This window comes from Gobius niger (genome assembly GCF_951799975.1).
Source record: "Gobius niger genome assembly, chromosome: 21".
NCBI lineage: Eukaryota > Metazoa > Chordata > Actinopteri > Gobiiformes > Gobiidae > Gobius > Gobius niger.
In genome coordinates this window covers 22,931,138-22,952,621 of record NC_136872.1, presented here as the reverse complement: position 1 = coordinate 22,952,621, position 21,484 = coordinate 22,931,138, and the positions used below count along the sequence as shown (strand labels likewise).

Below are 21,484 nucleotides of genomic sequence, written 5' to 3'. Positions count from 1 at the left end.
CCAATATTCCACACAGAGCTGACTTTATTACAGACGACACTCCCTAAACCAGAGTCTGAGCTGGATTTAACCAGAGCTAAATGTTGTTAGTGCTGCAGCGTCTACAACATAAAGGCTAATGATGCTACTGATGCTATTTAGCTGCTAACTACTTTTATGCTCAGGGGTTAACATCTGATAAACTAACCCAGCGACTAAAAAGTCCTCAGAAAATCCAGAATAAAGAGATACAGCATGTTTATATTGAGCCAAAATGAGCTGCAGCAAAACAATGAAAATGCTGAAGCTACTGGATAAGTTACTATAAACACACGAGAAAATCCACACGGAGCTGAAGTAAAGGAGAAAAGAGACCATTTATCTGCAGTAATAAGTAACATCTCAATACTATTGTTAAATACAAATACATGCATGAATAAAGCACAAGCATTGAGGAGCTTTAGGACATGAGCTGTTCTGTCTATGATGGACAGAGCAATAAAAATTATATTGAATGAAAAATAAAATAAAGTGGCATCTGTTTAATTTTGATATAATTTCTCTTAAGTGTAGCCTACTTTACTTAAGGAAATGTAAATTGAATTAACTAATTACAAACCAATCTGCTGTGATAAAGTAAGAAAATACTTTGTACTCGTATCGGTATTCGGTATCAGCGAGTACTTAAATCAAAGTATCAAATCAGAATAGGTGTTGGTGCATCACTAAACATCATATTGTGATTAGTGTCATTGGCAAAAGAACTTATTAATTAACAGAGACCAACTTACAGACCCTTCCCTGAGCTGTTCATATAATTTAACAAAACAAAGCACAACAACGATGTCTTGTACACAGAATATATACATTATACTCCATAGTCTTGCTCATTGTTGTCATTTCCATCCTCATTATAATACTATTTGTGTACAATTTGTCTTCCCCTTTTGTCTTCCCCAAAAGCTTTAAAATGTCAGAAAAGCTTTGTTTGAAAAGTTCTTAATATTAAAATATCCCACAATAAACTTGAATTACAAGCTACGTAGGGTGAAAACTAAAGTATTACATGAGAAAAATGTGACATAAAATAAGAAAAAACATGTAAACGATGAATTTTGAGGCAAAGCATGTATTGTTTATGTGTCATTTATTGGATGAGTCGATACAGTATTTATAGTGACGGCCCAGAGTGTCGTGTCATACTTGGGAGAGAAACGGTTTTGGAAAGAAATGTTCAAATGTTTTCCCTGATTTGTGAGTGATTGGATGCATAAACTTGCCACATTCGTGTTTCTGAACATTGTCTTTATCGTCATGGACCTTAGTTCAGAGAAGACATTGAGCTTTGTGTCAGTTTTTGTTTCATCTGCATAGGTCCAGTCATAAGGCATTTTACACTTAATTTCTGAGGCTGAATTAAACATCTCAACAATTTGAATAACATTGAAATAAAATGGCAGAATTATTGACTCATTGATCAGCTTTGCTTTGTAAATAAGACAAACCTGTGCTCATGTTTTAACGTTTTCAAGAGCGATGACTGCATAATGTCCAGACCTTGGACTTATGTCGAAATCTATGAAAGAAATGTTTGCAGGTCTTTAGCTGATCGAGTTGGGGACCCCTGTTTTACAGCTACAATTACATGAAAACAACATCTACAATGACTGTGGCTGAAAACTGATTAAAGCAGTGCTAAGTAACTCATGCCCCAGTGCAACGGCAGGTGTCGTAGCAAGTTACGATTTTTTTACTTTTTAACTACGCTGACAGAAAAGACAAAGGGACAGAGGGATATCGTTCATCCAATTACACAATGAAGATAATTTTTTCAGTCAAACTTGGCTGTAAATACTGTTTAAGTGGCGCTAGCCCGCAGTTAGCTTTGCCCGTTAGCCTGTTAGCTTCTTCTTCGTGATTCCATTAGTATGTATTGGTGACTCCAACCCGGTGCAAGAAAGTTGCAAGTGTGTTTTTCTGTCTTTCATCTCACCAGGGGGAGATGAAAGACCCTCCATCATCCCATTAACAGTTGTTTACCTTAAGAAATCCTTCCAATAGTCCCTCTGGGGGTAATACAAGTTACTTAGTACTGCTTTAAAAGCAGGTTTTAAAAAACAAGTCATTAAAAGAGTTGCGTCAAAATCAAGGCCTTCATTGCCATTAAAAAGAGTTAAAGTTAAACTTTTTCTAACTGAAAAGTCACTGTGCAACAAAGATAAACATCCTTATTTATACTGTGTTTGGATTAAGCTTGTAAAACAATAACAATCCTGAGGTGACTGAGGCACACTTGTGCAGCAGTACCTTCTTCCTCTGAGCAGAGGGTACGGAGCTTTATTTTTTTTTTTTAAGTATGAATCGATTTGATCTACCAACTCGATTTTTAAATCAAATAGATTTTTACCCTGTCTTACCCAGCAGCTGTATGAGTGGACAGCATGGAGCCTTTACTTTCCATCACAGTGGTTCTATAGGACACTGCAGGATCAACTGTGTGGAAGGTTTTCACTGCTGACCTACCAAACAATTGATCCTGGTGTAGTTTAGTTTAGTTTATATAAAGGACAGTGTGCAGGTGCATTGAAAAGATGTCTGCACCAGATTAGCACTATAGTTTAAATCTGTAGTCCTACAGTCCGGATCAGCCGGCCCAAACCACAATACAGGACCAAAGCTGGAGTCATTTCTTCACAACTTTCCTCCTTCATTATTCGTACTTTCCCTGTCGTGACCTTGAGCGCCTCTCCCCCCGCGGCCCCCGGCCCCTTATCTCCGTTTGGCACCGTGGGCGGCCGGTCGGTGGAGTTTAGGAAACGCCTGTGACTCAGTGTAGAAAGACAGAGATACACGTTTGTCTGAGCGCAGTTCCTGTTCTCTCCAACTGTCAGCGACTTCCTGCTGCTCCGCACATTATGACACCGGCCTCGCTCCTCCTCAGCGCCTCCTCAGCGCCTCCTCAGCGCCGCTTCACGCTCGCGGGCAGGAAATTGGGGTCGAAAGATACGACATGTCAACAAAGGCTATTTTTAGACTCTGGACTCACTGAAAATTCCACAGTTTTTCAGGATTTGGACTTCACTTTTACTCCACTGCATTTGAAAGATAAATATACACTTTGGAGCCTTTATAGAAACGTATGGGCGTATAAAGTAAAGGAAGTGTGTCCATGTGCGGTTTGGTTCATTGTAAAAGCCTGATGAAGCAGATCCAGAGCAGTAGGTGGCGCTGTGGAGATGAACTGTCAAATACCACTGACTCACAACAAGGAAGAAAGTTCATCCCCGTCGTGTTTTTGAAGCTGCGAAGTTATTTTTCATTACACTTTCTACAACACGTTCCATAAACACATTTAAATCAGATGTTTCCTAAAGTAAGGACCCCTGGGAAAAAACACTAAAACAGCCACAGAAAATGAGAAGAGAACAAGGATGTAAACGCAACAAAAAAATGACAAAAACTGAACAAATATTTGACAAAAACTCAACCAACAAGTGACCAAAAATGTAAAAAAAAAAATGTGAGAAAAACCTTCACAAAAAATGACAAAAACTCAACAAAAATGTGACAAAAATTTGGAAAAAAATGTGACAAAAAATCAATCAAAAAGTGACACAAATTCAACAAAGATGTGACAAAAAGTCAACCAACAAATGACCAAAAATGTATAATAAATGTGAGAAAAACTCAACCAAAAATGTGACAAAAAAGGTGACACAACACAGCAACAACATGAGGAAAAATATCAATTTTGTGGGTCTTAGCTTTCAAATGAGGTGTTATACAGACCTATAGCCAAAGAGGGCAGCATGCATTGGGTTTAGGCGGGTGGTAAGAGGTTAAAACAAGCCTTAAAAGAACATTAGATCGAGACCACGTGAGGTTGAATCAGGAACATTATGTCTGTGGTATAGTGCGGCTTCTTGCCATGAGGAAAATGAATTCCCTGATCTAATAATTTGGAGACAGATTATGCTCTGCAGACTTAAGTGAAGCGCTGAGTTATATTTTCTCTAAAGTGTGGTATTAACTGCTCGTCTGTGTTTTCTTGTGTTTCAGAGCTCGCAGGTCGATCCAGAGGAGCTGTTCACAAAGTTAGACCGAATCGGAAAAGGCTCATTTGGAGAGGTGCGTCTGTCAGCCGTTTGTCTTTCAGGTTTTGAACCTTTGGTCTCTTAACATATAAACTTTCATCTGGAAACAAAAAAAAAACCTAATCCTTGACAATAAAGTGTTATGTTGCCACAAAGCGGCGATTATCGGCCCTCTCCGGCTGCCTTAGGTTTGGTTTTTGGACAATGCAGTTTTATTTTACCTTGTGCATAAATTTGTATCACTATACAGGCAAAGTTAAGTTTATTTTAATATGTTAAAATGTCAAAAACAAAATAATTCAGATAAATGCCCTGAGTCGAGGAGATAGAAAAAGCACAAGGCGCTGAATTATGTGATTGTAACTTTTTCCCGTTCTGCTCATCACTACGGCAACATCCTGAAAAAAAAGGCACGGGTATGATTGATTTTTCAGAACGACAAAATTAAACTTTGTACCACATTATTTGAATTTTCATAAAATTAAAACTAACATTAAAAATACTGTCCATATGAAAATGTGTTCAATCTCGTAGGGGGCGCTTTGAAAATGTGTTCAATCTCATTTTCAAAGCGCCAATTTGAATTTTGCCAAATGAAAGGATTCGGTCTGTGGTTTTTATTTATTTATAATTTTTTATTTATAATTTGTAAAAATCAAACTTCATTTAACAACTGGAGCATTTTTTTCTTTTTTTTTTCATTTATAAAAATTAGGAAAACTCTGTACAGTTTGTGGCTTTGCCACATGTTTTATGTTTTTGAAAAGTGGAAGAATATTAGGTACACAAAGGCATTAGAAAGAGATAAAGTAAAATCCAAAGTGACGCTGTTTGTTTGTGGCGGCAGGTGTTCAAAGGCATCGACAATCGCACTCAGAGCGTCGTGGCCATAAAGACCATCGACCTGGAGGAGGCCGAGGACGAGATCGAAGACATTCAGCAGGAAATCACCGTCCTGAGCCAGTGCGACAGCCCCTACATCACCAAGTACTTCGGATCCTACCTGAAGGTACTTTTACTACCAGTATTACGGCACAATAGAGGATTATGCAAGTAAAAAACATGATACAAAGTGGACAAAAGGACATTTTTCCAAGTGGATGCTGTTATTTCTCCTCAGGGCAGTAAACTATGGATCATCATGGAGTATCTCGGTGGAGGCTCGGCGCTGGATTTGGTGAGTTTCATTTACAAAAGTAGAGGCTTGACTTTGATGCTGCACCTAAACCTTAGACACTGTAAGTTAGACATTAACTCGCTGAAGCGCCACTGAAACTTTAAAGAGAAGTAATAAAGTCTCCAGACAAGACCAGACTTGGATTTTAATCGACAAACTGCCCGCGGCGTTTTCCGTTTGATCGATTGTGTAAGACTCGTTTCTCCGCTGGTGCCGATTGCACAACGTTCAGAAAGTTCAGATCTTCTTTGCTGTGGTTTTGATATTGTTCTGTTCTCAGTTACGAGCCGGTCCCTTCGATGAGACGCAGATCGCCACCATGCTGAAGGAGATCCTGAAGGGCCTGGACTATCTGCACTCGGAGAGGAAGATCCACAGAGACATCAAAGGTGCGCGACACACGTTTATCCACGAGGAGGTGTCTTCAAACCAAGCATTTGTCGGAAGCTCTGGCTCTGGTTTTCAGGAAGTAACTCCAACATGGACATTATTAGTGATGTGCAGGTCCGGGTTTTGGAGCCGCCCCGCAGCATTGTTTCTGTTTTTACGACCCGACCCGCCCTGACCAGCTCTACAGCCATTAAAATGACGCGTTACAAATATGATCCGACTGAATTGACCACGGCTTTAATTTCCTTACGAAAATGAGCTTGGAACGAGCGGGACTGGCGTGTCTTATCCCCTCGCGCTCTCTGACTTGTTTGAGTGAAAGAGATGTTTACCAATCAGAATCACGCAAACCGTTAGGGCTGCTCGATTATAGAAAAAATAATAATCACGATTATTTTAGTAATAATTGAAATCACGATAATTCAAACGATCATTTGTTGCCTTAAAAAAAAATCCTTATTTTATTTATTCATTTTTATTATTATTTTATTATACGGCAACGTAAGTAGAAGCTCCGTTGATTTGAATGGGATTTCCCAACGTTCTACCGGTCATTATTTTCTGATAAAGGACCTCTGAAAAAAATAATGACGCTGCCAATGGCAACGGAGTTCGTGCTTTCATATCACTCCGCACGTACGTAGTAGCGACACTATCTCTGTCCCCGTCACAGAGAGAAAAGTCGGGGGAATCGCTCGTGAAGTTAGCGCGAGTCTGACTTTCAACTTACCCAGAAATTCACCACCATTTCTCCAACTGCACCTTCAGCTAAGGAGCTAGGCTAGCTGCTAGCCTTGCTGCTTCTAGCCTAGCAAAACGTTTCCTAGCAATGCGCAAACTTTTGGGAACTATTTGTCGCGGAACTTATTAAATAAATCTTTCGACCTTCATAAAAGTGTACGAAGTTTATGTTGTGTGTGTTCAGTTGGCAAATGGCCGTATAATAAGCGGGATAATGTATAGAATGCTGGTCATTATCGGTCACTGTCGGTGCTTATTTTCCCGATAATTCTTGTTCTATACATTATCCCCATAATCCCACTTAAAAAACAACTATGGACTACATTATCTTTGGACAATAAAAACATATATATATATTTTTGAATATGCTCAGTTTCTAAACTAATCCTATAGGGACACCTGCCCCCTGCTGGCCAGCCCTCACACCTGTCCAACAGAGCCGCGCGGCCTGATGACATCATCACACAGCGCTAATGTTTTTATGTCAGACCAAAGCCTGAGCCTTTAGCTCGTGAAATGTGAAGGGAACAGAAACAATCATCTCAGCAGCATGAAGTAATAAGAGTCTGTTTGAGTTCCGTTGATCTGCTCCTGAAGAAGAGTTTTAGACTTTTCTACTAAACAAAACCACTGCCTGAGCAAAGGATGTCGAGGCTTCTAAAACATCTGTTCTCCTTTCAGCACAAGGTGAGCTCTTAACAGTGGCGTTAAAACATATGAGTACAATGTTATTCACAGTTCTGTCACGCTGGTGTTTCATCTGATCAGACGCGTCACACAAACCGCAGAGGACGGACTTTTTGTGCTTTGGATGAACGAGCGGGAGGCCATCCTTAATCGTTTGTTCTCGATTACTCGCTATTTTTGTGATCGTCTAGTGTAATAATCGAAATCGTAATCGAATTTCGCTTAATTGCACAGCCCTACAAAACCGTAAACTATTCTCACTGACCGCTCTTGGCCAACGGCGAGTGTTTCACGACTCGTGGGTCAGGTGGTTTCAGCCTCCACTCAGCGCCGTTTTTGACCTAAATATGAGGCAGATCTTCATGAAACAAGCAGCGTTTTGCAGCTTGTGATTTCGGAGAATGCATTTACAGTATGTAGCTTAACGGACTGGGAGAAAGTGTGCGAGAAGATTAAAACTGAGGATGTTTCTCCCTAAAATGCCTCGGTGCCTCTCACAGATTTGTATCTTGTTGCTGATGAAGCTGAAATGTTATATCTCAGAAGTCTCAGAGGTGCAGCTGTTGAGGAAAATCTTCATAAATCAAAAAACAGCATCGCACACTCAAGTAGCTGATGTCCAATTTCTTTAATCAAGGATGACTTTTTTGTTTTTATTGTTAAACTTCAATAGCTTATTCAAAAACTAAACATGATCCAAAATCTGGCTCCTAATATATGAGCATGCAATACATATTTACATAATCCACAGCCAAAGGTTGACATTGATATCTCCTAAATTAAATATTCACCTTGACAGAACTTGTTTCTGAATCACTAAAGCGCCGCTCTCCCCACGTCGCTCCCTCAGGGCTTTTCTTCACGAACCCGAGTTCAGCTTTGTCGACTTTTGTCCAAACGAGTTACATCAGCGCAGTTTCTCCACTTGTCTGAGTTCTGGTTCTGAATCTCCACAGCGGCCAACGTGCTTCTGTCGGAGCACGGGCAGGTGAAGCTGGCGGACTTCGGCGTGGCGGGGCAGCTCACGGACACGCAGATCAAGAGGGAGACGTTCGTGGGGACGCCGTTCTGGATGGCGCCCGAGGTCATCCAGCAGTCGGCCTACGACTCCAAGGTGAGTGCAGATCATTGTTATTGTGTTATGATAAAGGGAACGAGAAGGAGAGTGTCTGTTTTTATCTTGTTTCCCCCAATATTTTTCTCAATTACCCTCAGTTTTTTTTACATCCGCCCCACACTTTTCTCTCTTTCCCCCCCATTTTTTTGATTTTTTTTCCTACAATTTTTCCCATTTTTTCCCCCACTTATTCGCACTTTTCCCCCCTACATTTCTCCCCATTTTCTCCCCTTTTGCCCTACAATTTTCCCCAATTTTCCCCCCACTTTTCCCCTATTTTTAATTGTTTTAACCCACATTTTTCTCATTTTTCTTTTCGCCCTTTTTTCCCCATTTTTATTTTTTTTTCCCCCTACATTTCCCCTCCCATTTTTCTCAATTCTCTCACACCTTTTCTCCCCTTTTTCTACACTTTCCTCCAATTTCTCCCTTCACTTTTGCCCCTTTTTTTATATTTTTCACCCTACGTTTCCCCCCCGTTTTTCTTCCCTTTTTCCCCCTCAAAATTTTCCCAATTTTTTCCCCACTTTTCCCCTATTTTTAATTGTTTTAACCCACATTTTCCTCAATTACCACCACACTTTTCGCCCTTTTTTCTCCCATTTTAAATTTATTTCTACCCCACATCCCCCCATATTTCTACATCTGCCCCACACACTTTTCTCCTTGTTCACCCATTTTTCTAAATTTTTTCGTACAGTTTTTCCCATTCCCCCCACACTTTTTCCCCCATTTTTAATTTTTTTCCCCCTACATTTCCCCTCCCATTTTTCTCAATTCTCTCACACCTTTTCTCCCCTTTTTCTACAGTTTTCCCCAATTTCTCCCTTCACTTTTGCCCCTTTTTTTTATATTTTTCACCCTACGTTTCCCCCCCGTTTTTTCCCCCTTTTTTTCCCTCAAAATTTTCCCCAATTTTTCCCCACTTTTCCCCTATTTTTAATTGTTTTAACCCACATTTTTCTCAATTACCACCACACTTTTTCCTCCCATTTTTTTTTTTTTACCCCCCCCTCATATTTCTACTTCTGCCCCACACTTCTCTCCCTTTCCCCCATTTTTCAAAAAAAAATTCGTACAGTTTTTCCCCCATTTTTTCTTTTTTCCCCTACATTTCCCCTCTCACACCTTTTCTCTCCTTTTTCTACAGTTTTCCCCAATTTCTCCCTTCACTTTTTCCCCATTTTTATATTTCCCCCCCTACATTTCCCCCCATTTTTTTTTCTAATTTTTTCCCCACTTTTCCCCTATTTTTAATTGTTTTATCCCACATTTTCCCCCAGTTTTCTAATTTTTTCCCTCACCCCCTGCACTTTTTCTCCCTTTTTTTTCTAAAATGTGTCTATTTTTTTAAAATTATTGTTTTACCCCAGATTCCTCACACATTCTCAATTCCCCCTCCACTTTTTTCCTCCACATTTCTTGCCACTGAAGATAAACTTAACATTGCAAACTTGCATATCATCCAAACAGATATATCAATATTATTTAATATGAACTTATTTCCTGAATGCCCTCCTGTGATCGTGCCTTTGTAAAGCCCATGTCTTAAATATTGACGTTGCTCGACTGTTTTCACTGAAGCCACTTCTTTGCCCGGAGCAGAATGAGCAGTGATTTTTTTTTTTTCAGGCCCGACTTGTTCAGACTCACTGGGATTTGCATCGACTTCTTTTGTCCTCAGTCATTTGCATCCAGTTAAAGCTTCTCTTAGAAAAGACGAAGCTCCTGGACTTTTAAAAAAACCTTTATATTCATTCAAACTATACAATGTGATTCCAACAAAATACTGCACAGGTTTACCGTCTCTACGCCTTAAATATCATCACATTTATCCTGCATTAACAACCATTTAAACGAGCTGTTTGGTTAAATCTTAAACCGTGGCTTCATCAGGCTGGTTCTGACTCTAAATGACGTTGCAGGAGCTCCAGAAGCAGCAGAAGAAGAGATAGTTTTTCTGTGACGCCGCTCTCGGCTGTCGTCACATGATTTGCATTTGGCGAACAGACTTTCCATACAAAGTGCGTTCAAACATTACACTTGATTCCAGCCGCCATTAGAGCTGCATTTCTTAAATAATAGGCATATTTATTTATTCCACACATAAGATCTCACAACTCGTTACATTCAGCTCTCAGAAACACTCAGGGTGTGCAGGATAGATAATAATAATAGTAAAATAAACAGACTATAATAAAAAGTGTCAGTATATTAGCAGTGCGGGTTTACGTCCTGGTGCATGTGGTTGATGAAGTGACGCAGATACAGAGATTGTATCCTGTATTTTGCAAAAGCGTTATTGCACATGTTGCTTCACAGTCTTGTTGTTCAGTCTGACAGTGACGTGGGTGAAGGACCTGAGGGTGTCTCAGTCTGCCACTGAAACTGTAGAGCAGGGGTCGGCCAGTTTGTGTCGTGAAGGGCCGATTTTCATCATCGCCAAAACACCAAGGGCCAAACCTCACCATAGTAGCCTAAAGTTAACTTTTTTTCCTGCAAATGCTAATGTTTTGCATCTGTGGTTCTTAAGTGGTACGGCCTCGGGGCCAAACATTACCCTAGCATGACAAGCGGCGACCCAAATGTACTTTGCCATATATCGCATACAATATCGTATTTTCCATTGAACAAATAGTAGATACGGTTTTAAGAGATCAAAACAAGCCAATAACATTCTCTATACCTGCTGACACTATTTCGCACATTTTTAGACAACTTTAACAGGTAATTGATCTTGTTTGCATAATAATATTTCTCAAATTTTTCTTGAGGGCCAGAGGTCAATGTCAGCTTTATTTGTATTGCACATTTACAACAACACCGGGTGCCCAAAGTGCTTCACATACAGGATATTATACACAATATAGTCGATCTAAACTACAGTACAAAACAACAAGAGAAACACACACAATAGAGTCATAATGCAGCTCAGCTTAAATTGAACGCCAACGCAAACACATGTGTTTTGAGGGCAGTCTTAAAGGTTTCTATGGTTGGAGCAGCTCTGACGTTTAGGGGAGACTGTTCCAGAGTTTGGGAGCAGCCACACTAAACGCCCGATCTCCTCGTGTCTTTAAACGGGATCTGGGCTGACCTTACTGATGGGGCATAAACAGACAAAAGCTCAGAGATACTCCGGAGCAGATCCATGAAGACGTTTAAACACAAGCATCAAGATCTTAAAGTCAATCCTATGGCTGATAGGCAGCCAATGGAGGCCGGCACAGGGGTGATATGCTCCCGCAGTAATGTGCGGGCTGGATTTGTCCCCCGGGCCTGACGTTGCCTACCCCTGCTGTAGAGAAAGACTCTCAGTCTGCACAGGACCATAGAGAGAGACTCTTCAGTCCCGTGCAGTGGGTGGGAGGTGTTGTCCATGATGTCCTCCACAGAGTCCAGAGCTGGCCCTCCTGACCAGCTTGTTCAGTCTGTTCTTGTCCCGCTCCAAGCGGCCCGGGGCCCAGCATGCGGCAGCGTAGTGGAGAGCAGAGGCCACCACAGAGTCAGAAAAAGTCTCCTCAGAAGGTTGAGGCGACTTTGGTCCTTCTTGTTCAGGGCGTTGGTCCAGTTTATTGTTGAGGTGAACACCCGGGTTCTTGAAACTGTCCACCTCCTCATTGTCCTGGATGTTCAGCGCTTTGTGCTGTGGTGTCATTGTAACTCAGTGACTTTGCTCCAGTTTTTACTCCGTATCTTCATTGGAAATACAGAAGTGAAGGTCTGGAGCAGGTGCCTGGTCCGAAACGCCTTCATTTCTACGTTTTGCTGGAAAGTTCTGATAATTTTCTGTCACTGTTGCACAAAATGTTGCTGAAAAGTTGCAAATTGCATCTTTAATAGTTTCTTGCCTCAGTTAAAACCAACTTTAACTTTGATATCGTGACCTCAGAGCGACAGAATCAAACATGGCGGCGCGTGAGAGGAGACGCCATAAACAAGGACCTGACACCATGAGCTTGTTCTGGAACGTTTTAGAAAGAGGAACATCTGCCCGGATTAGCCCCAGAGCGAGTGCTTCTGGACGGCTCCTCAGTCCGAGCCGCCGTGTGCTTTGGAAGTGCGGGCGTGTTTGTTTTGAGCAGCTCAGGTAACGCCACTTCCCTCTGTTTACGTAACGCCGACTCGGAAACAAGCCCCACTTTGTCTCTGCACTTCAGACGCATCAAACTCGCCTGGAACAATTACTGCAGCCGTAAATCTGTCAGACCAGAGGAAACTCGCCCTGGGATTGGCCTGATGATAAGTTTTATTTCTACAATAAAGTTAAAGTCATTAAAAAGCATGAAATCAGATTCAAACTATGGCCTTAAACTAAGCTGCACAATATAATATTATTAGATTAACCTAATATAGGCGACCATTTTTACATTTTCCCATGGGTGTTTGGATTTTCCTCACATTTATGTTCAATATTTATCAGTGAGTTCCACAGTTTATGATCTAATTAGACACATGTAATAAGTCTGTTCTGCTTAAAACAAGAGGAGCTAAAATCAGCATTTAAGGGGAAGTTCAGGACTTTCTACAAAATCTAGCAGAGCATAATTCATGTGACTGAAACAGATGCAACAACTTCAGCGAAACAGTTTAGGCTAAAGTCACTGTTGCATTTAGCTCGGGTTGGGTTTATTTACAAAGTACCAGCAGGATTTAAATTTGATTTTACTGTCGTCTAATCGCTCTAGTTAAACGAACGATGAAAATGTGATTAAAAAATGGATGAAAAAGTGATGAAAAAATTTAGAAAATGTGACAAAAATGAGACGAAAAAATAACAAAAAAGTGACAAAAATAAGACAAAAATGAGACAAAAAATGATTTAAAATGTGATGAAAAAGTGACAAAAAAGTGATGAAAAAGTTGCGAAAATGAGATGAAAATTGACAAAAATTAGCCAAAAAACTGATGAAAAAGTGATAAAAAATTGATGAAAAAGAGACAAAAATGAGACGAAAAAGTGACAAAAATATGATGAAAAAATTACGAAAAAGTGACAAAAATGTGACAAAAAATTATTCAAAATGTGATGAAAAAGTGTCAAAAAAGTGATGAAAACGTTGCGAAAAAGTGACACAAATTAGCCAAAAAATGGACGAAAAAGTGACAAAAAATGTGGTGAAAAATTGACAAAAAACACCGCAAAAGAGCAACAGAAAAGTCACACAAATGCAACACAAAACCAGTGAAAAAGATCTGTTTAATTATCTTTTGTGGATCTTAGTTTTCAAATGAGGCACTACCCTGACCTATAGGCTGTAACCTTTTAGATTTGGGTAAAGCTGAACTGGAGACGTATAGCATTAACCCAATAACAAGCATTGAATTTGCTGCCACTTGTAAAAAACCTCAGTGTATATTTGCAGGTCACAGTAAAAGTCCACCTGCGCCTCCTGGTGGTGGAAAACGCTACAACTCAAAAGTCCCCATCTATTTTCCTCCTCTCGCTGGTTTAATGAAGTGGTTCCTGTCCCTTTAAGAGGCGCCGGGCGCTCGGGCGCAGCAGTCAGTCAGTCATTCAGTCAGTCAGTCGCCATATGCCGTCAAACCGTCAAACGCTCGTGTAATTTGACCCTCCTCAGCCACTGTACGAGGCCTTTGTGTGCGGAGATAAGAGCCGCGGTGACACCTGGCAGACGGCGGAGTCATGACCTCACACTGTCCACGTCTCAGAGCAGAGAGAGAGAGAAAAACATCATGTAACGTGTACAAAAAACAATAAAAGTAACGACAAAACGGAAAACACAAGGAAAAAGAGAGTTTTGTAGAGGCATTACTCTGGCCTTTTGGCTTCAAGCTCCATTCAAGTACCTTTTAGATTTGGGTAAAGCCGAACTGGAGAAAATGTGCTCGGTTTTGCATTTTGATGTAGAGTAAGTAATAATATATTTTTGTAAAGTCCCTCCTTCCCGGATATCAGCAACTAATCAGTCTAGTATCCTCCTACGTCGACCAATGAGATGAGCTTTTCCTGTGAGTCAGCCAATCAGGAGGGAGGGGGAGGAGCCTGAGCGTTTAAAAAAATGTGTGCAAACTAAGAAGGGTTTAACCTCTTAACTCCCGCCTGAACCGAGAGGATCTTTTTCCTCACGTCATCAGATTTTTTTTCCATCTTTTTTTGTCGGTTATTCAACTCATTTTTGTAACTTTTTTGTCATTTTTTGTCACATTTTTGTCATTTTTCGGTCACATTTTTGTCATTTTTTTGTCCATTTTTTGTAATTTTTCTCGTGATTTTTTATCAATTTTTGTCATTTTTTTTGTCTTTTTTTGTGGTAAATGGTCTCAACTTATATAGCGCTTTTCCACCTACATTAGGCACTCAAAGCGCTTTACAGCAAGGATCCACTCACCCATTCATACACCAATGTACGCAGACACTGGGGGCAATGTGGGTGAAGTGTCTTGCCCAAGGACACAACGACAATGTGCACTTTCAGGAGGTGGGATTCGAACCCCCGACCTTCCGATCATGAGACGACCCTCTCTACCATCTGTGCCACTGTCGCACATTTTTGTCAAATGTTTGTAATTTTTTCGTCAATTTTTTATCAAATTTCTGTCATTTTTTCGTCATATTTTTGTCAATTTCTTGTGACATTTTTGCCACTTTTTCATAAATTTTTCGTCACTTTTTTTGTCAATGTTTTCTCACTTTTTAGTCACATTGTCATTGTTTTCGTCTCAGTTTTGTTGCTATTTTCACAGCTTTTTTTTCCAGAAGCTTTTGGACTGGGGTAAAGCCAAACTGGAGAAAATGTGCTCGGTTCAGGTGGGAGTTAAGGGGTTGAAGTGGGAGGAATTTGATTGTTAACTTGCAAATTTCACTCTCCTTAATTTGCAAACTTACAGATTGTCACTTTAAGCTCTTACCCGCCGCCTTAACCGAGCGCATTTTCTCCACTTAAAAAAACATGATAGTCGTCGTGTTTGTGGAGAGGTTGATTTATGGTTAAACAAACCGGAGAGTGGACTTTACCCCCCACAGACACAAAAACACAACATGACCCTGGGAAAAATGAGGAAGTGACCGGGACGGGGGGGAAAGGTGGACGGAAAGTACGAAAAAACAAAGTTCTGCTGTGAAAGTTACTGAACGTCGTTGTTAACAATTACACTCCGTTCGAAACATGGAAAGCTTTAATGATATTGATCAATCCCTGAACTCATTAAAATGTGTTAAATTAGGAACAAATATGTAAAAGAGAATCAGTTTTAGATTTGGGCAAAGCCGAACTGGAGAAAATGCGCTCGGTTAAGGCGGCGGGTAAGAGCTTCAAGTGACAATCTGTAAGTTTGCAGTTTTGGCGGGAAGGAGGACGGGGTGGGAGGGGTTTATAGATACAAACGGCATTGCGGCATTGAAGGGGGCGTGGCCTCTTATTAGCCGTTTTCTGGTGGAATATAAACTTATTTATCACACACAAATGAGGTTTTTTCACAGCAGATTGTTCGGAAGAAGAAAGCGGCAGTCGTAGCTAGCGTTAGCATGCAGCATGATCCGTTATTTTTGTATTTATGGGCTGATGAACCAGTTTGCTCCTCTCCATGTCTTTGTATCTTTGTTTAGAAGCTTATATTAATAATTCTGCATTTGTTAGAGTAGTTTTGAAGTAAATATAGAAAGTTTGGATTTTCCCCCTCTTTGGTTTCCCCCTCAACTGCTTCAAACATGACCATATACGGGCGATTCCAGAGGTATTCCAGTGTTTATATTGGAGATTGTGTGAAAATCAGGAAGTGAAGTTTGAGGATTTTTACGGATTACCTGCAAAAAGCTGAAGAAGCTTTAAGAAATTAAATCTGTACAAGGAAAATATGCCCTGATGTTTTGGTTGGAAGATATGCACATTTCCAATATGGAGTTTATCTCTAATGTCAAGAAATGAGGGGAAAAATTGGGGGGAAATTAAAATGAAAAAATTATCTTGAAAAGGAGGAAAATTCTGAAGAAAATAAAAATGGAAAAGGAGTTTATCTCTAATGTCAAGAAATAGGGAAACACTGGGCAACGGTGAGGAAAAATTGAGGAAAAAAATATGAAGGAAAAGGTTTTTTTGAGCAACAAAGCAATGTAAAGCACATTTTTGCACATTTCTTCATCATCATTGTGGAGAAAGTCGACATATATGAGATTCATGTTTTGTCAGTATCACCCAGCCTCATCTCTGCATTAATCACCTCCCTGTTCTCTCCTCCTCGTGTCTTCTCCTCGTCCAGGCCGACATCTGGTCTCTGGGCATCACGGCCATCGAGCTGGCCAAAGGGGAGCCTCCCAACTCGGACATGCACCCCATGAGAGTGCTCTTCCACATCCCCAAAGCCGCTCCGCCCACGCTGACCGGGGACTTCTCCAAGAGCTTCAAGGAGTTCACCGAGGCCTGCCTCAACAAGGACCCGGCTTTCGTAAGAGACGCTCAGATGCCCTTCCAGAGCCCAGTGTTCATGTAGAGTTCAAACCACTGTGGCTGCACTTAGAATTGTGTGACTCTTTGCTGCCCCCTGGTGGACACATTCACTTGTTTATGGAATATATACTGTTGTGTTTTCCAGCGTCCCACGGCCAAAGAGCTGCTGAAGCACCGGTTCATCGTGAAACACTGTAAGAAAACGTCGTATCTGAGCGAACTGATCGACCGCTACCGACGCTGGAAGGAGGAGGGACACAGCGACAGCAGCTCCGACGACTCCGACAGGTCACTCAGCTTTATCTGGCTTATACTCGGTGTTGTTATTGTTCATGTGGCACAGGGGAAGGAGCGGGAAACATTTTCTCCAGTTCAGCTTCAAATCTACAGAACTCATCTAAATGGATTATTTGTCTCACATTGTTGGCGCTTTTTGGACTTTTTTTAATTGCTTTTGTTCATGCTTTTTGTCTCTTTTTTGACACTTCTCTCTTGATCTTTTGTGGCTTTTTCTGTTGCATTTACTTCACTTTTTCATCACTTTTTTTTGTCACTTTTTCATCACTTTTTTAAATAATTTTTGGTCACTTTTTTTTATCCGTTTTTATCAGGTTTTTTGTCACTTTTTTGTTAGTTTTTAAAAATCATTTTTTAAATATTTTTTGTCACTTTTTTAATCAGTTTTGTATCAATTTTTTGTCACTTTTTTAGCACTTTTTAATCTGTTTTTAATCATTTGTTTCATTAGTTTTCGGTCACTTTTTGTCCCTTTTTTCACACTTTTCTCTTGATATTTTGTGGCTTTTTCTGTAGCATTTACTTCACTTTTTCATCACTTTTTCGTCAGTTTTTTTGTCACTTTTTCATCAGTTTTTTATAATTTTTGGTCACTTTTTTATCTGTTTTTATCAGGTTTTTTGTCACTTTTTTATTAGTTTTTTTAAATCATTTTTTAAATATTTTTTTATCACTTTTTAATCACTATTTCATCTGTTTTTTTTCTATAATTTTTTGTCGCTTTTGTCTGTTTTTATCTTTTTTTATCACTTTTTTTATTTTTATTTTTTTAAATATTTTTTTGCACTTTTTAAATCAATTTTTTTTCCATTAGTTTTTGGTCACTTTTCGTTACTTTTTTTCATCAGTGTTTGGTTGCCCTTTTGTCCCCCTTGTTGTATTTTTATCCTCGTTTTCATCTCATTTTTGTCACTTTTTCATCACCTTTTTTGTCTCTTTTCTGTTGCTCTTTTGTGGCCTTTTTGTTGCGTTTTCATCCCTGTTTTCTTCTCGTTCCTGTTTGAAGCAGTCGTATCTAAATCTCCACGTTTTCCAGCTCAAACTGACTGAATGTGTTCCTTCCAGCGAGTCGAGTAACAAAGAGAACAGCCAGTCTCCGGAGTGGTCCTTCACCACCGTGAGGAAGAAGAAGAAGAAGCCCGAGGGAACAACCATCAAAGTCCTGAACGGCACGGTCAGTTTTTATCTGCCAGCGGTTTATTATTATTATTATTATTGTTATTATTATTATTATTATACTGATCCACAGACAGACTTTTACAGCCGCGGCGTCTAATGAAGCCGCTCTTATCTGTGTTTTCAGTCTCAGAGCCAAGAGCAGCTGAGCAAGTCCACCAGCCTCTCCACCGTCATCTCCCCCGTCTTCACCGAGGTCTGAGCTCCATTTAAATACGGATTAATAGTTTTTTTTTTTCACGAGTGCCTTGTTTTCATTACACATATCAATTAAAGCAGTTGTATTTATACATATCTAATACTTGTGAAAGAGGCACGGATGAGTTCAATTGTAAAAGTCTTTGTAGTTCGTTCCATTTGTGGGCAGCGTAAGAAGAAAAGCCTCTTTTCAAGTCCATTTTTCAGAACTAAACAGTCATGTGACCTGGTGTTGTAGCTACTTGAGCTGTAGTTTAGTTCACAAGTGACATAATCAGGAAGTCCCTTCTATATAGATAAATAAAATGCAGTGTTGCTCTCTCCGATTTGACAAGAAAGACCAGCCGACTTACAGTAAACAGTGATGAGTTCTGTATCTGTCTCCTGTTATAAATGGAATTGCAGATAATATCGCCATAATCAAGAACTGATAAAAACGTAGCTCGAACAAGTTCTTTTCTCTAATTCAATGGAATACAAGATTTGTTTCTGTAGTAAAATGATCATTTCGATTTAAAGGAACAGGCCACAGTTCTTCCATACAGAGATATGTTCTTACCTGAGCTTAGACGAGTTGATACGTACCTGTCTGGTCTTTGTGGAAGAGCGTTTGGAGCTATCGGAATACACTGAGAGAGGCTAAATGCTAACAACATCTCTGGTCGTTTTGCGTGACTGAGCGCACGCATAAAGACCAGACAGGTACACATGATCTCGTCTAAGCTCAGGTAAGAACATCTCAGTATGGAAAAACGGTCGCCTGTTCCTTTTAAAAAATCAATTTCTTATCCAGCCAGGAACCCGTGCCATAAAATGTATGGATAATTAGAGGTTTAACTTGGAAATGAATTGAAAGGAAGGCTCCTTAAGTGTACACGCCTAAAGTTCTTGTTTTCCCGTCTCCAGTTGAAGCAGCAGCACAAGGAACAGTCTGAGCAGCGTTTGGCCATCGAGCAGCTGGAGAGGAACATCTGTCTGGCCGAGGAGGTTTGTCCAGGAATCACAGACCGGATGGTGACGCACATCATCGCCAGATTCAACAAGTACGACCGACCTCACGCTGATATTTAAGGCAGAGGGAACGAGAGTTTACAATCACAATGAGTTTACAGGCTCTGGAGTTTCCTGGTTCTTTCCCAGTGATGACAACATTGGTAAAGATGACAAACTGTGAGAAAGATTCTGACTGAAGCACGTTTAATACAGCCTGTTTTGTAACGCTAAGTTTGTCTGTAGCTTTGTAAACAATGCAGGTGTTTCTCTCAGATGGTGAACCTGTAAGTTCGTAGCGTGAGCTCTCAGACTCTTTTCTCCGACATGTTCCTCATGTGGGAGTTTCACCTTAAAGCAGAACTAAGTAACTTGTTTACCTTAATAAATCCTTTCCGTAGTCCCTGTGGGGGTAATACAAGTGTTAAAGGGATGATTGGGGGGTCTTTCATCTCCCCCTGGTGTCTCTGGCCAGAAAACCACAATTGCAACTTGACTGCCACCGGACCGGAGCAACCAATACACACTAATGGAATCACAAAGAAGAAGCTAGCAGGCTAACAGGCATCCTAACTTATACGAACAGTTAGCAAGCTGGCTATTCTAGGAAATTTATCAGCATTTGTTAGCCAGCTCAATGTATTTTTCCTATAGCCGTTAGCATTTAGCAATCAAACATCCCAAATTATGAAGGCTCCAGATGTTTTTAGCTGTTATCAACCAGCGACTGCATTTAGGTGACGTCAAAGCCTAGTTAGAAATAATTAATGAATGTACAGATCGTTGGAGATTTTACTTTTGAAACAGATTAGCGTTAAAAAAGTGTCCTCTGAGCTAAATGCTAACTCATATCCCGTTCAGCATCTGCTTTGCTTGGGTCGGAATCACATCCAATGTCCACAAAACATCATCTTATAATATTTAAATGATAGAGAAATCACAAGTGCACATTTGTAGGCTCCGTTAGCTGTGATTTTAATGGTATAACTGCCCACAAAAACACAAAGAAGAAGCTAGTAGGCTAACAGGCAAAGCTAACTGTGGGCTAGCACCACTTAAACAGTATTTACAGCCAAGTTTGAGAGAAAGAAAATTATCTCCATTGTATAATTGGATGAACAATATCCCTCTGTCCTTTTGTATTTCTGTCAGCGTAGTATTTACTCTCACAGACAATTAATAAGTTAAAAAACACAACTTGCGACGACACCTGCAGTTGCGCTTATGGCCTCTAGGGGCATGAGTTACTTAGAACTGCTTTAAGTTTTCTTTTGCTGTGAATCCAAACTGGCTCATTCTGCCTAAAGCTTGTAATGATTAGGGGAGCGGGGCCCCCTTGTGGTGAAACAGCATCATTCACAGAGGTACATTAGTGGGACCGGTGACAGTGGTTTTCTGGTATTAAAAAAATATGGCGATCAATGACTTGCTGCATTTTTTATCACAATTTGCGATATTATTGTTTATCGTTCTGTCTCTAATTGAGATCTTCATTTTTGTCAATATCGCCCAGTCACATATTTATGTTTTTTGATGTTTTCGCCGTATTGTGCTCAAAAATAACCAAAACCAGATTATGGCGAATAACCAGGAAACTCCAGAGCATGTAAACACACTCGACGCTGATGTTTAAGTTCATATCTTGTGACTTTTGGGACCAGGCAGTTCCGTGATGATCCTAATGTCTTGTTAAATCTAAAGTAAACCCTTTTGTCCTCCTCTGTTTCAGATTTCCCTCCAACTGATCGCAGGAGAAGCTTTTTGTTGGACGTTTGGACTGTGTTTTTTTGCGGGGAAAAGCTGTGGAGATTTTGCTGCGCGATGTCTCCTCTTCATGTACACTTTATATATATATATATATTTACACGAGTCCTTTTTGAATCACTGCTGCTGGTCTTTCTCTCTGGGATTCACCTTTTTGACAAACAAATCAAGAAAACTGTAACTTTTAACTCTTATTTATGTTCAAGAACATTTTAGCCGGACAGTTTGGTCTTTTTTATAGAATCGTGCGGCTGCCAGAGGAGTTTATATGAAGTTTTATCGCGTTTTTACAAGATGCAAAATGATTTGGCTTTAGATATCACTCATATATCATGGTTACTTATGTTTTTAACAGGACACTTGTTGTGTCCTTGGGCAAGACTGCTTTTCTTTGATAAATGCCTTAAAATGTGTTTGAGCTAGTAGCTATTTGTGCTGATTTTGAGCAGGTTTGGACAGTCTTGGA

At 40.1% G+C, this 21,484-nt stretch overlaps 1 protein-coding gene across 1 annotated transcript in view; it reads left to right on the top strand.

The window, feature by feature from the left end:
* Window positions 1-21,225, top strand: part of stk26 (serine/threonine protein kinase 26) — a 42,888-nt gene extending 21,663 nt beyond the window's left edge. Inside the window, exons 2-12 of the mRNA XM_079579952.1 lie at window positions 4,039-4,107; window positions 4,921-5,082; window positions 5,194-5,250; window positions 5,531-5,639; window positions 8,025-8,182; window positions 16,406-16,591; window positions 16,739-16,881; window positions 17,956-18,064; window positions 18,194-18,262; window positions 19,171-19,307; window positions 20,984-21,225. Coding sequence (XP_079436078.1) covers window positions 4,039-4,107; window positions 4,921-5,082; window positions 5,194-5,250; window positions 5,531-5,639; window positions 8,025-8,182; window positions 16,406-16,591; window positions 16,739-16,881; window positions 17,956-18,064; window positions 18,194-18,262; window positions 19,171-19,307; window positions 20,984-20,999 — 1,215 coding nt within the window. The 3' untranslated portion in view covers window positions 21,000-21,225. The remainder of the gene's footprint in view (window positions 1-4,038; window positions 4,108-4,920; window positions 5,083-5,193; window positions 5,251-5,530; window positions 5,640-8,024; window positions 8,183-16,405; window positions 16,592-16,738; window positions 16,882-17,955; window positions 18,065-18,193; window positions 18,263-19,170; window positions 19,308-20,983) is intronic.
* The last annotated feature ends 259 nt before the right edge of the window (window positions 21,226-21,484 follow it).